Source organism: Puma concolor, chromosome C1, assembly GCF_028749965.1.
Source record: "Puma concolor isolate L17-30 chromosome C1, mPumCon1.1.hap2, whole genome shotgun sequence".
Taxonomy (NCBI): domain Eukaryota; kingdom Metazoa; phylum Chordata; class Mammalia; order Carnivora; family Felidae; genus Puma; species Puma concolor.
This window is the reverse complement of record NC_141674.1, coordinates 198,218,755-198,233,875: the sequence shown is the minus strand read 5'-3', so window position 1 is coordinate 198,233,875 and position 15,121 is coordinate 198,218,755. Positions and strand designations below refer to the sequence as shown.

General features: G+C 35.3%; 1 protein-coding gene across 6 annotated transcripts in view; it reads left to right on the top strand.

The window, feature by feature from the left end:
• Positions 1-15,121, top strand: part of ERBB4 (erb-b2 receptor tyrosine kinase 4) — a 1,154,402-nt gene that overhangs the window by 602,851 nt on the left and 536,430 nt on the right. For all 6 annotated transcript variants that reach the window (XM_086719539.1, XM_086719536.1, XM_086719540.1 and 3 more), the window contains exon 3: positions 14,097-14,283. In XM_086719539.1, coding sequence (XP_086575665.1) covers positions 14,097-14,283 — 187 coding nt within the window. The remainder of the gene's footprint in view (positions 1-14,096; positions 14,284-15,121) is intronic.

Genomic DNA, 15,121 nt, shown 5'->3' with positions numbered 1-15,121 from the left:
CATTAGGTTACAAAGTGAAAAAAGAAGGAGGAAGAGAACACTTACTTTTGTATAATTTACCCAGGTGAATAGGTATTTATTTGTGCATCTAGTCACCATTCATATAGCCATCTCTACCCATCTGTATAGCTATCTATTTTTCTACCTGCTTATACTTTAGGATACATATAATGATAAATTTAGGTCAAGAAAATGGATATTAATGTAAGAATGTTAATTTGAATCTTCATAATATATATATATATATTTTATGGAACATGTTAAGACACTTTCACTACTTCTAGAAACCCCTCAAGGCAACTCTATAAGCAATAAAATTTAATAGTTATGTCAGCTTAACAAGTCTATGCCAGGGTTTCTCAATTTCAGTATTATTGACATTCTAGACCTGAAAATTCTGTGTTGGAGGCAAGCAAGAGCTTCCTTGTGCATGTATGATGTTTACTTGAATTCCAGATCTCCACTCACAAGACACCAGTAGCACCTTCCCCCTCCAAGTGTGGCAACTATAAATGTCTCCAGATAATGCCAAATGCCCCCTGGGTAGCAAACACCCCCAGTTAAGAACCACTGTTTTATATCTATGCAAATAATAATCTAAACTGACACTCATAAATATATATGAAGTCACAGGGGCTACATAATTTAATTTTTGAAGGGGTACCTGGGTGGCTCAGTCTCTTAAGTCTCGGACTCTTGATTTCAGCTCAGTTTATATGGTTTCACAGTTCATGAAACTGAGCCATGTGTTGGGCTCTTTGCTGACAGCAGAGAGCCTATTTGGGATTCATTCTCTCTCTCTCTCTCTCTCTCTCTCTCTCTCTCTCTCTCTCAAAAGAAATGAATAAAAAACCCTATTGTACACTTGGGAAATCATATTAGACAAATGTGTCTACCTACTATCCAGATTTAACAGATATACAGATAATAATATAATTTAAAAGAATGTGCATAAAATAGCATGTTAATTTAGCTTCCAGTAACCAAAAGTCCTTATAGTATTAGGAATAATTTTCTCCACAAATGTGTTATTTACCCCAGTTAATGACAATCCCACCTACCAAGTCTCCCAAACTAAAAACTGCAGGCATTTCCTGTTTCTTTTCTTCCTTCATCCCCGTATCTGGTAAGTTACTAAAATATTTGTTATACCACCTCAGAAAGATGGCTTCAGTCTCAGCTGTGTATTACTGCTGTCATCATCTCTTACCTGGCAAGAATTTCCTAAATTTTTACACTGTAACTAAGCAGAGAATTCTACAGAAAAACCATAGCCTAATTTCCCTGTATGTAGCATCATTAAATCCCCATTTCCTGAAAGAGAAAATCTGAAATCCTACATTACTTTTTCTCAGTTAAGTCCTCTGGCCTCCTCACTTGATTTTTCCATTCGGGACTTTAAGACCTGTGAACACATCAGACTTTCTTTCTCAAGGCACTTTCCCATTAGACATGTTATATGCCTAGATTGCACAAGTATGCCTTACTAACATATTCAGTTCTTGAATTGGACTAGAGAGAATTTGATAGCAAGGAATAGCATGCAGTCTGAAATTGTTCGACTCTTAAATTTTAGATGTCAAATGATAAGATGCAGAGATGGAAAGGGACACTTTTATATGCTTCCCTGTGTTTTTTTTCTACCTGATGATTTCTTTTTCTAACCTTTATATTGCAAATATAACACAAATACTGAAAGTATCACAAAACAAATGCATAGGCTAAGGAGTTTTTAAGACCATACCTAGTCATAACTTCCAGTCTGCCTTAAGAAATAGTACTTTGCTAGCCACCCAGGAGATTCAACTCTGCTTCACCCCAATCTCAAACCCTTTTCTCTACAAAAGTAACCACCATTCTTTTATAGAAATTTGCTTTCTTGTGTTTCTTTATAGTTTGATAATTACCCAAGTAGGCATCCCTGGACACTATGATTTGGCCTTATACAGATTTTTAAGTCTCTTTTAAGACTTAATTACAGGTTCTTTCTCCTCCATCCCTTAGAATTTTTCTATCCGATCCAGGGATATTTTTCTGGAAGGATATTTTTCTGGAGAGTGTTCCAGAGCCTGAGTGTTGTAGGTTGCTTACTCATGATAAAGTTCAACATGGTGTCTCTGTTTTTTGTATGTCCTTCCAATTGGCAGTTGGATCCAGACATTTTGTCCCATTAATGTTTAATCCTTCTGCTGAAACCATAGGTGGTGGCATGTTTGTTCAGCTAGAGGCATACAATGACTGGTTTTTGTCAAGACCAGTCAAGGGTCTGAGATTTTAGTCTATTTCCGAGCTAACAAGTTAGCCTGCCTCTTGTGTTGGCAAAAGAAATGAGGTTCCATGGTGCAGCCATCAGCATGAGCTTCATGTTTACATTGTTTCCCCTTGCCCCTGGACCAGTTCCTATGGGAGTGACTGGGAAGTGGGCACAGGTGCATGCTCTACACAAAATGGATCTGTGTAGACTTGAAGAAGTCTGAGCTTAGGAAACCACAATCTTCTAAAGGGAGCTGTTGGCAAATTTGCCTTTTGCCATGAGAGAGAAACTATCATTATGTCCCAGTGCTGTTTGCTATCCACACATCCTTGAAAAAATAGTCCGGAACAAAAGCTGATACAGGCCATGCAGAAATGCCATGGAGAATTATCCCCTCTCAATTTGCTCTATTATTGTGTTGTCATTTTCAGTGACCAGCAATTGATGCTGAATACTTAAATCAATTAGTTCACGAGGAAGTTCAAAATGATACTACTTTAATTTTTAAAGTAATATCATTTTTAAGAAAAGTTTTGGGTTCCCAGGGAAATTGTGCAGAAAGTACAGAGAGTTCCCATACAGCCACGCTCAGTTTCCTCTATGGTTAACATCTTACATTTGTATAGTCCTTTATTATAATTAATAAACCAATATCAATCAATGCTCTAATTTGAAGTTTTTTTTTTCTTATTTACTAGTTGGAATACTTTACAAACATACTTTAATCTGTTACTTGGTTACCCAGTGTTACAGTTAATATTTAAAAAAAGGCTAAATGCTTGATTATTTTATTTACTGGTCTTTAGGAAAATTAATTGGTTCTGTATTCTTGTCCAAAGATGACTAATTAATTACATTTAATATTATAAATTAATAGATTTAAATATATATAATAGGACTTAATCATTTGTAAGTCAATATACTTTGTTCCTTGTAAGTAATATATATGCTACCTTAGAGGACACTTTAGTAATGTCTTTACTGTAAAATCCCAGTAAAGGGGGAAAGGATGGGAAATGTTTGATGATGAAGGAAGCAATGTATGATAGGATATGGGATAATTTTATACAAGATGAATATGTTTTTAATTCATGAAGTTCTAAAATAAACAATTTCATTAAAGAAATGAAGATATGGATTAGCGTTCAAGTCACTGTATATATTTCTTGGCTGGACTTTTTTTTTTTTTTCCTCTTTAGAGCCTGTCTTGTCATTAGATCAAGATTGGAAGTGATGAAGGAAGGAACCACTATGAGAATGGGACTATATCTGTATTGTGCACCACTGTATCCCCAGTACTTAGAATAGCATTTCTCAGATGCCACATGGACAATAAGCACTTGTGGAATAAGTAATTGGATAGATGAATGAATGAATGGACTGATGGATGGATGGATGCATGGATGGTTGAGGGGATGAGGCTGATAGCACAGGAATTTAGTGACTTTTCTTGAGGAAAAGAAGACAAGTAAATATTTATTAAACACCTACTATGTGCCAAGTGCATTTTAGATATTAATTTGTTTAGTTTCCAAATTAAACAGAGCTAAAAGTTTTTGGGGGTGCCTGGGTGGCTCAGTTGGTTGACCGTCCAACTCTTGATTTTAGCTCAGGTCATGATCTTCCAGTTGTGAGATCAAGGCTGCCATTAGGCCTGTGCTGGGTGTGGAACCTGCTTAAGATTTTGTCTCTCCCTTTCCCTCTGTCCCTTTCCCACATGTGTGCACACTCATGCGCACTCCCTCTCAAAAAATGAAATGAAATGAAATTAAGAAGTAACAGCCTTTTAATTTTCTTTTTCAAAAACTTGATTAAGAAACAGAGATTAAACTGAAGCAACTGGGTGGCTCAGTCGGTTTAGCATCAGACTTCAGCTCAGGTTGTGAACTTGCAGTTGGTGAGTTCGAGCCCCTTGTCAGGCTCTGTGCTGACAGCTCGGAGCCTGGAGCCTGCTTCGGATTCTGTGTCTCCCTCTCTCTCTTTTCCTCCCACTGCTTTCTCTCTCTCTCTCTCTCTCTCTCTCTCAAAAATAAATAAAGATTAAAAAAAAGAAGAAGAAAAGAAACACAGGTTAAGCCAGGTACTATGACATAGGTCATATAACTATAGAGCAGCTCTCCAAATTCAAAGAATTTGGTTTTTCCACCTCCATTCCTGGTGGGGCCAATAATGGTACTCAGTCACTTTCCATTAGGATTATTTGTCATATTTTCATTGTTTGTTCATGTTCAGAATCTCATTTGATTTAAATGCCCTTTTGAAAAGACCTTAGTTTCTTGATACCTATTAGAATGCTATTTTAAACTTTTAGGGGTTTTTTTGTACATTTTAATATGTTTTGAATTTAGAAAATCAGAATCATGCTACAGTTACTTTTGGGAGGTGTTCGGGCTTAGATAATATTTTTGTCATAAAAAAGAGTAGGTTATTCTCAAGTTCCAACTTTAGACCATGTTGCAAGTGGCTATTACTTTCACTAGGGAGTAATTGTCACCAATTTTTGAAAGAAATATCTCAAAATGATTGGGATTTTGAACTCTGGAGTAAGATATATATTATTTTTCCTTAAGAAAAGATAGTTCTTCCCTTGCTTGTCTATGTGATTTTAGGCAAGTTATGTAAATTATTTTCTTTATCTGTATGATAGTACTTACCTGCAAGAGTTGGGTGTTACCAGGAAATAATGTGAGACAAGTGTCTCACATATAGAAAACACTATGTAAATAAATTAATATAATTATTACAAATAGTAAATAGCCACTTAGAAAGTTGTGGCTTGAATACAGACACTTAAATGTGAAAACATTTTGATTTCTAGCCTCCAGACCCCTGATCGCAGTTTACATTAATGTCTATAGTCCTGATTATACTCACCGATGTCCCTAGAATACCTGCTATATTTGTCTGAATTGAATATTAAAAACACATAAGTAACACAAGACATTGTTGTCACTGGATGAGATGACTCAAGCAAGTATTTATTCATTATAAATTAATTAAGCCTTTTGATTTCTGTTTTTACTGCCAAATATTTAGACATATTAAAACGTATCTTGGCAGTCTTGTCAAATCCAAGCTTGATACTTTGGCTTTCCTATTTCTGAAATTGCTCACCCTTTTCATTTAAAAATAACAACAGACTAGTCACAAAAGCAGTCACCTCTAACTTCGGAATCATCAAAGGCCATTTCCCATATGCTTTTCAAAAGAGACAGCTGTTGTTATACATCATTTCATGAAAGCTCATTTTCCTCCTTTAAATTTCGAGAGGGGAAAAATATTATAACAGATCTCAGACATAAAACTGTCACTCTCAATTGTAGATTGAAATGGTATCAGGCAGTTTTCTCATCTAAACTTTGGTGATACATAGTTATTCCTTTAGACATAGAGAAACACAGTTTCTTCTGCCATGCAGAAGAGAGAGTGTATTGAAGAAGAGGAAAGATTCTGGATTCAGAAAATCAGTAATAACTAATACGGAGAGCCTGTTATAAGCCAGACTTTTTCTTAAGTAACCTACAGGGATTTACTTCTCAGAATGCTCTTCGGAATTTGAGATCCTAATATCCCTATTTTACAGATTAAAAAACTGAGCAATTAAAGAATAAATAATTTACCCAATAGAACACTACTAAATGCTAGATTAGGAACCTAGGTAGTTTATTAGTTTGCTAGGGTTGCCATAATAAAGTACCACAGAGTGGGTGGTTTATGTAGAAATTTATATTTTCATAATCCTAGAATCTTTAAATCTGAGATCAAGATGTAAGCAGGGTTGTTTTCTTCTGAGGCTTTTCTCATTGACTTGTACCTCACTGTTCTTATGTCTCTTCACACTGTCTTCTCTGTCTGTACGTCTGCCTAATTTCCTTTTCTTTTAAGGACACTGGTCATATTGGATTAAGGTCATCCCAATGACTTCATTTTAATTTAATTAACTTTCTAAGGACCCTACTCCAAATGTAGTCACATTCTGAGATACTGGGATTTAGGATTTCAACATATGGATTTTGAGGGATCATAATCAGCCCAGATGGGCAATCTGACTTGCATCCACACTTGTATGCACTATATAGCACCAATGGTTTAATTAATAGATTTTAATATCAAATGTATGTTTTTGCATATTATTTACTATTCCTAAACTCTATAACATATTTGTAAATATTTGCATAATTACATTAACAATAATAATATGATGAAATTGATTGTTTTTTGTAGATCTTCAACTTTTAAGCACTTAGGAGGTATTTGTCCCATTTTTCAGAAGATAAATTAAAGTTAAATAACTTGTGCAAGGTCAGTAAGTAATGGAGACAAAAGTCAAATTAATACCTGTCAGAGAGCAGCACCCAAATTTAATCGATGGAGTACATTGCCTTAAGATGTTTGATTTTCTATGGAGGAGAATACTCACCACACATACAATGTATATAAAAGTTACAATGCTTTTAGTTCATGTGTAGCCTCAGTTGTATGAAAATGCTGTCAACTAATACTTTCTTTTTGATTTAAGTTGTATCTATAATTAATCAAAGTTTAATTCAAAGGTCTCCAGATATTCTTACTAGTTTGCATTTATGCAGTGTATCTAATTTCAGTTAAAATTCAATTCCCTAAATCACTGAAGCTTAATGTGTATGTCTGATGGGAAAAAAATGAATTCAATACTATATTTTAAATAGTTTTAAAGAGTGTTAAAATGGCTATTTAGAATTCAGGTTTAAAAATGTAAACCTATCTGTATAAATACATAGGAAGAAAATTTATTTATTTATTTATTTATTTATTTATTTATTTATTTATTTATAGAAAGTGTGAACAGGGGAGGGGTAAAGGAAGAGTGAGAGAGAGAGAGTCCCAAGCAGGCTCCACACTGTCAGTGTGGGGCTCAAACCTACGAACCATGAGATCATGACCTGAGCCAAAGTCAGATGCTTAACAAACTGAGTCACCCTGGTTCCTGTACATATATGTTTTTTAAATTATAGATAAGGAAATTTTAATAGTACAGGTGTTTTTTTTTTTTATATAGAGACACTTAAAATTGAGATTTGTATATGATTATGTAAATGAAGCTACAAAAGCTCCCTACTTAATTTGTGGAAACCAGGTCTAATGTAACAAGTCTACGATACAGGGATGAGGTCAGGAGACAAAGGACTATTCGGGAAAAGGGCCTATTAAAAACTTTATGGCCAGCTAAGACAGATATAAAGGACAAAGTAAAAGATGATAACTTTGGGAGAGGTGAGTTAAGTTGTCCTCTTTTCAGTAGGATTAAGGTATTCACTGCTAGGGTTGTGAACTGCTTAAGGGGCCAGTGATGAATGAATGGCCGGTAGAGTCTTACAACGTTAAGGATTGTAATAGCACTAGGACCCAAAAGTCTGCCTAGCAGTGCCTGAGGGTTAGCAGCTTTGCCGGGAAGAATTGGATCAGATTCCTGGCCTCTCAAGTATTATTTCATGCTGTGTAAAATGAGCATGGATTCAACTCGACCACAGTCAGGTACATGACATTTCACATTATTCTTTTTTACCGTATCTAATTGAATCAGACTTTGAGTCCCTGCATGCCAGAGTAGCATAATGATTGGAGTTTTAAGGCAATGGGGAAAACTGAAAACAAGACTCCAAAGCCAAATATGACATTGCATTTGGAGATTTCACATGTGACTGAAGTATACGGTGAGTCGATCTTTACCTCTACATGCAGCAGGAATATGTCATGTTTGCTATTTGCTTGTTAATTATTTTTCAGTAAATTTTTTAATATTGTGTCATAGTTAAGAATGTTCCCTACCTTAGAATTCCCAGTCTTGTTGTAAGGGGCAGGGACATAAATTAATTGCCTAGGGAAACTTAATGGAAAGCTTTAGTGATAGAGAGGTTACAATTTGCTACTACATTTGTCACTGTCAGAGAACACATAAATTCTACAGTCATTACCAGATGAGGGGTCTTTCCTCCTCCTCTTCCCATAGTTCTTTGTTCCCCACTCTTCTCTGTGATATTATAGATTTAATTTCAAGTCCACTGATCATAAGTAATCACTATTTTATTTGTGGATGTCTTGACTGATGGAATTTGTTAGTATTATATCTAATTGGGTATAAGTACATAAGACACTGGAGAAGAAGATAAGAATTCAGAGTTGTTTTGAGTTCCTACAGAAGGTCTTAACAAAAATAAATAAGTTTATTTTCAAAGGGATGCTTATATTAAAGAAAAATAGCTAACATGGATTTGATGCATAACTTGAGTAGGAAAAAAATCTAAGAAACAGAATGTTACACACATAGGCAAGGATGTATTAATGCTTTTAATGTGAATAGCACTGTTCCTAAACACTGACTAAATATTGAGGAATGATGGGGCACCTGGGTGGCTCAGTTGCTCTTGATTTTGGTGCAGGTCATGATCTGGTGGTTCATGGGTTCAAGCCCCGCATCTGGCTCTGCACTGACAATGTGAAGCCTGCTTGGGATTCTCTCTCTCCCTCTGTCTCTCTGCCCCTCCCTGCTTGCATGTTCGTTCTCTCTCTCTCTCTCTCTCTCTCTCTCTCTCTCTGTCTCTCTTTCTCTCAAAATAAGTTAATAAACTTAAAAAAAATTTCAGGAGTCATGAAGAATCATTCAGGTATTCTGCAACTACTTAAATCTTAACGTAGATGAAGGAACATTTAAGAAGCTATTCACTATTCTCTCTAAGGATTAAATTAAAACCCACTAAAATAAAAGAAAACGGAAATTGTGTCAAATAAAAAAAATAACAGTTGTTATAGGAATTGTGAAATGAAATAGAGATTGAAACATAATAAAGAGTTATTTTTTTCTTGAATCAACGGGGGGTAAATGGAAAGTACAGTGAAGCTGCCCTATCTCTTCTAATTTTTGATTGAATGACACCCATTGAAAATCCTGGGAACTTTATTATTTCAGATTTCACATTTTTTTCTTCAAATATCTTATGGGAGAAACAGTAATACATTTCTGTTCTTTAAAACAAACTGGGTATTTTTCCTTGGTTTATTGTTAATAGGATAATATGGGAAGCTGGTCAATTTTTTTTTTCTTTTTCTTCTTCATTCTTGTGGTTTCCATCATCCAATGCCCTAAGCAGAACAAATTCTCCCTTGGGTTGGAAGAGTTTTGAAGCATTTAAGGCTTTAATGATCTTCAGTTATATTCACTTCTTGAACAAAGCAGCTGTAGAAGCATACATTGACAATGGAAATCAATCAGTTTTAGGCAGCAGAAACTTCCACCACAAGGAGAGAGAGATGTATTTAGGTGGGTACTCACTCTTTGGTTGACAAAATAGGCAGTTTCCTGGAACTAAATGTACTGAACCAGAACCAGAGTCAGGATTTTCTTTTTGCTGGGGCATTCTGATGATTTCTACTTACCACTGTGGTCCTTGGGCAAAAGTCATGATTATATTGTTCAAACATTGTTTTTTTTTTATTAGCAGAAAGTTAGTAAAATCATTTTCAATGGAAAACAATATATAAAAAGACCTTAAGCATTGTTTTCTACTTTTCAGTTCCATTTCATTCAACAGCCATTATTGAATGTTGTTCAGTGCCAGAGTCTGTATTAAAGGTGATAATATAACATACACACAAACAGCTTAAGGAACCAGTTCTGTAATTTAGGAATACATTACAGATTGAAGAGGCAAGATATAAACACGATATAAAGGCTATATAACAAATAGATTAAAAGCAATGGTTCTTATGCAATAATGCTATAATAATTTTTATTTTCATATAAGATTGTCTACAGATAGTTTTGGCTATTATCAGAGATAATAATATTAGTAATAGATAGCATCTGTTGAACACTATTTGCCAGACACTTTCTTACATCGTCTTAATCCTTATAAAATCTTTGTAATAGAGGTATTGCTATCTTTTATTTCAAGATGAAGAAACTGAGGCTCAGTGAGGGTAAACAATTTTAGCAAAATAACAACTTAGTAAGTTTGAAGGCAAGTAAGTGTGAAGTGTTTTGAGCCCAGCTTTGTTTGGCAGTTCAGCCCACATTTCTTACCATTGTACTAAAAGTCTAGAGTCAATTTCCAAGGAAGTTGGAGCTAATGGTGAGTATGTTAGGAAGAATGATCGATGCTATGACATGTTCTAGACAAAAGATTGACATTACATCCTCCATCCCCAGTGTTTATCTTTGTGCTATCATTGTGACTTAGACCACTTAATCATTATTACATACAAGTTAAAGGATAAAGTATTTTTATAATGAATGAAACAATTTTACTGTTTGGAACAAATGGTATTAGAAAATGTTTTTGATCTCTCTTCTAAGAACACAAAGGGATAAGAGTTCAACCGTTGGAACAGTGATTGAAGGAGTATTTGTAAGGCTCTAGGTCTAAACTATTCCAGGCAAGTGCAACTTCAAACAAAAGTGGTATGCACACAATGCATGCAACTGTTTACTTTTCATCTCTTTTTTTTCTATTCCCCAAGCATTCATCTCTTTAAGCCAAAATGCTCAGTGTACTAGGGATGTGAGAGCAAGAGTGACTTAGGGTTCCCAATCCAGTGCCAGACATGAATAGTTTCATGGGTTCCTTGCCCTTTCATCTCTACCTTTGCTTCATTATGAGTCTACTTTTCTAGGTAATCAGTGGTAGCAGGTTCATTCCTAACAATTGTGGGACCTGAGGTGAGAGTATAAATGAAGGCCTACACATTTTGTGTCGTTATTATTTATCATAAATCAAATAATTTTTATTAAAATATGACCTATCCTCCCACTTTGACAGAAATATCTTTATAATAACTTGGATGGACAGGTGAAATGTTAGAATTTTTGGACTCCTCAGGAGTATGATGGCACGGGGAGAGGTAGACTCCATCCTTCAGCCACTCCTCCTTTAACTAGTTCTGTCCAGTATCACAGGAGGCTTTGAACACAGTGAAAGGACACTTAACTCACACATCCAGCATCCGTGCATTCTTTCCTCAAACATCTACACCTGGCCCACCCATCCTTGCTAGGTATATACACATTGCTCTCACAGTCTGCTGACTGGGAGACAGAACTAGAAAGATGATATCATAGGCTCTTGATGTGGGCTTAGGGCTATTTGGGGATGAACTTCTGGGATCACAAGAATCTTCTCTAGAAGAAAGGAGCACAGGTCCACATGGGTACTTCTCTGTAGACTTTGCCTGTTGGGGGCAGGGTGTGGGGTATGGCCAGAGAAGAGCCAGAGTCCTCAGCAAATATTTATTGGTTTCTCTCTATGTGTCTGTACTGTGATCGCATGAGACATGAGTGAACAAATCGAAGTGCTTGCCCTTGCAGAGCTTATATTCTGAGAAAGGGAGAGATAGATTATAAATTACTAAATGTAGTAAGTGTATGCACTATATAGTACATTAGAACATGAAAAGTACTGTAGAGACAATAAAAATTAGAGCAGGAAAAGGTGGGAGAGTTGTCATGTTAAGTAGGTCAGTCAGCATTGGCTTCAGTTGAGAAGGTGAAATTTGAGAGGAAAAAAAAAAAAACAAAAACTTGAAGACATTGAGGAAATTAACCAAGAAGATAACAAAAGGGAGAGAAACTCAGGCCTTTAAGATTATAGTGAGCACCTTGAAGTAGGACCACACTTGGCATGTTATAAGAACATGGAGACCAGCAAAACTGGAATGGTGTGAGCAAGGTAGAGAGTTAAAAAAAAAAAAAAAGAAGAAGTTATGAAAAGAAATGATGACCAGATCACGTAGTGCTGCACTGTGCATCAGAACTATAATGATAGCCATAAAGGTATAATTTTAAATTTTTGTGTAGCCATAATAAAAACATAAAAAGGAAGGTTAAAATGAACTTTAATAATGCATTTTATATAACTCAATTTATCTAAAATGTTATCATTTCAACCTGTAATCTTTGAAACCAAGAGTACATTTTATACTTACCACACTTCTCAATTAATACCAGCTACACTGCAATTTTTTGATAACCAGATATGTCTAGTTGTTGCTACACTGTGAAGAAAAGATAGATTTTGACTCATCATTGAAAGAATTTTGTCTGTTACTTTGAGTGACTTGGGAGATGGTTCAGGATTTTAAGAATTGAAGTGTCATGATTTGATTTTTGTTTAAAAAATGATCGGGTCAGGAGTGCCTGGGTGGCTCAGTTGGTTAGGCGACCGACTTCAGCTCAGGTCATGATCTCACAGTTCATGAGTTCAAGCCCCGTGTCAGGCTCTGTGCTGACAGCTCAGAGCCTGGAGCCTACTTCAGATTCTGTGTCTCCCCTATCTTTACCCTTCCCCTGCTCAGGCTCTGTGTCTCTCTGTCTCTCAATAATAAATAAACGTTAAAAAAATGATCAGGTCCAGCCTTAATTGAGAATGCATGATAAGGGATAAAAAATAGAGACCTATTGCAGTAATCTTGATAAGGAACAATCATGGCTCAGATGAAAACAGTGGCTTACATAAGAAGTGGTTGAACCTCTGATCATTTTAACGGTACAACAAATAGGATAGATTGCATTTGGTGTGTGAGAGGGGAGTCAAGAATGACCCCAAGACTTTGGCCTAAATAATAGGAAGGATGGATTGAATGAAATGAGAAAGACTGCTGGAGGATGGGGGCAAGGAAGATGGGTGTTCAGATTTGGATAGGTGTATCTAGGAAGTCTATGAGGCATTCAGGTGAAGGTGTGGGGTATGCAGTTAGATTTGAGTCTGGAGTTTAGCAGACAGGTTAGAGGCAAAAGTTTGGAGATCATCCAACTTGAAAGTAGATAAAGTCACCAAGGGAATGAGAGAGGATAGATAAGATAAGAGGTCTAAACTGACATGAAATTGATATTAAAATAACATCAAACAGGAGCGCCTAGGTGGCTCAGTTGGTCAAGCATCTAGCTCTTGGTTTCATCTCAGGTCATGATCTCATGGTTCGTGAGTTTGAACCCCACATTGGGCTATGTCATGACAGCTCAGAGCCTGCTTGGGATTCTCTCTCTCTCCCTCTGCCCCTCCCTTGATTGCTCTCTCTCTCTCAAAAGAAATAAAGTTATTTTTTAAAATAACATCTTCAAACATTTTACCACTTTTGCATATTTATTTTTTTAAATCTTATTGTTCATAACTGTCATGATCTTGTTTATTTTACTGAAAAACTGTAACTTTAGATGAAGCCTGAGGGCTGTTTTTTGTGACTTTTTTTGCTTTAAAAAGGTGTTACAATCCTTCCAGTCATTAGCTTATATTACATTAAACAATAGACAGTAAAAATAAAAATTGTAGTTGTAATTAAATTAGAGATCATTATCAGTCTTTAAAATGTATTTTTCATATATGGGTTTCCCAGAGATGTATATGTTAACTTTGATAACTATAGCATTAAGCACCAATAAGGTTTAAAATCTGTCCCGTAGTCTACAAACTATATGCAGCTTTGTTTTATTTGTGATAAGCTCATTCATTTGCTTTTTTTTTTTTTTTTATAAAAAGTTAGGTTGATGGCTAGGCATTCTTACCGAACTTTAGTCTTTCAAAGAATGAGATATTTATTCCTTAAATTATATTCAAATTCTAGGTAGGAAGAATGTTTCATCAAAAATATCCATTATTTTACTGTAAACACACTTTGGACTTTTCTAACCCTCTGCGATCTGTGATCTTATATTATCCAAGTAATTATTTACGATATAATGTGGAAATTAGTGTATTAAATTAAAAGCTAAAAAGTAGAATTGAATAACTTATTTTAATCTAAATGACAACATAAACATACTGACAAATAATCTCTAACTTTTTAACAAAAGGAATTGTTTGTGTCTTTTCAGTCTATTCGAGAAGTTACAGGCTACGTGTTAGTGGCTCTTAATCAGTTTCGCTACCTGCCTCTGGAGAATTTACGCATTATCCGTGGAACAAAACTTTATGAGGATCGGTATGCCTTGGCAGTATTTTTAAACTACAGAAAAGATGGGAACTTTGGACTTCAAGAACTTGGACTAAAGAACTTGACAGGTAAGGAAAATATACAAAATTTCAAATATGCTTTCATTATCAATATAATGCAATAGGCATGCACATATGTGTGTATGGTTACTGTAGTATGTGTTATATTCAGGAACACTATAAAGGACTTAAATATCTACTACTTACTCATTTTATGGGAAATAATGCCTTGTGATGCCCTTGCTTTTATTTACAGGTATTGTAAGTGCAGTCTGAAGGATACCATAATACTGTATCTCAGCTGAACAGAAGTACATACTAAGGAAATGCTCAGTGACTGAAAACTGAGATAGGAAGCAGGTTTAAGAATGCTATGTTTGGTGGTCTCAGGTGAACAGTGGACCATATCATCAAATCTCTGTAATAAATAACACCATAACTCTCACTCTCGTTGGAGCTCAGTAAATATACAGCCTTTATATCTACCTCCACTCATCTAGTTTTTTTGCGCAATCCCTTATTTTTGGAAAACATAGCTAATTTATTAATTTAATTTTGACTTATCTTATTCAGTAACTCACTAAATGCCATTAGAAATTGTTTCTTAGAATGCTTCAATTTCATCAATGATTTACCCCCAGCCCAAGATGGGAAAAAGGTAATTGTTAACAACCTAAAATTATCATCCTGCTCCAAAAAACAAACAAAACAAAACAGAAAAAACACTTTGTAGGAATTTATTTTGTAAGCTGGTCCTCACAATCCTGCAGATATCTTTTCAGTCCATGTCGTTCATAGTTCACAAAGGGTATGGTAGGAGGTTTGGAACAAGGTTTCTAATCATGAATTTTGCTATTCGTGCCTATAAACAAGTAGTGCTAATTAGTAACTATCATTTCATAGTGGG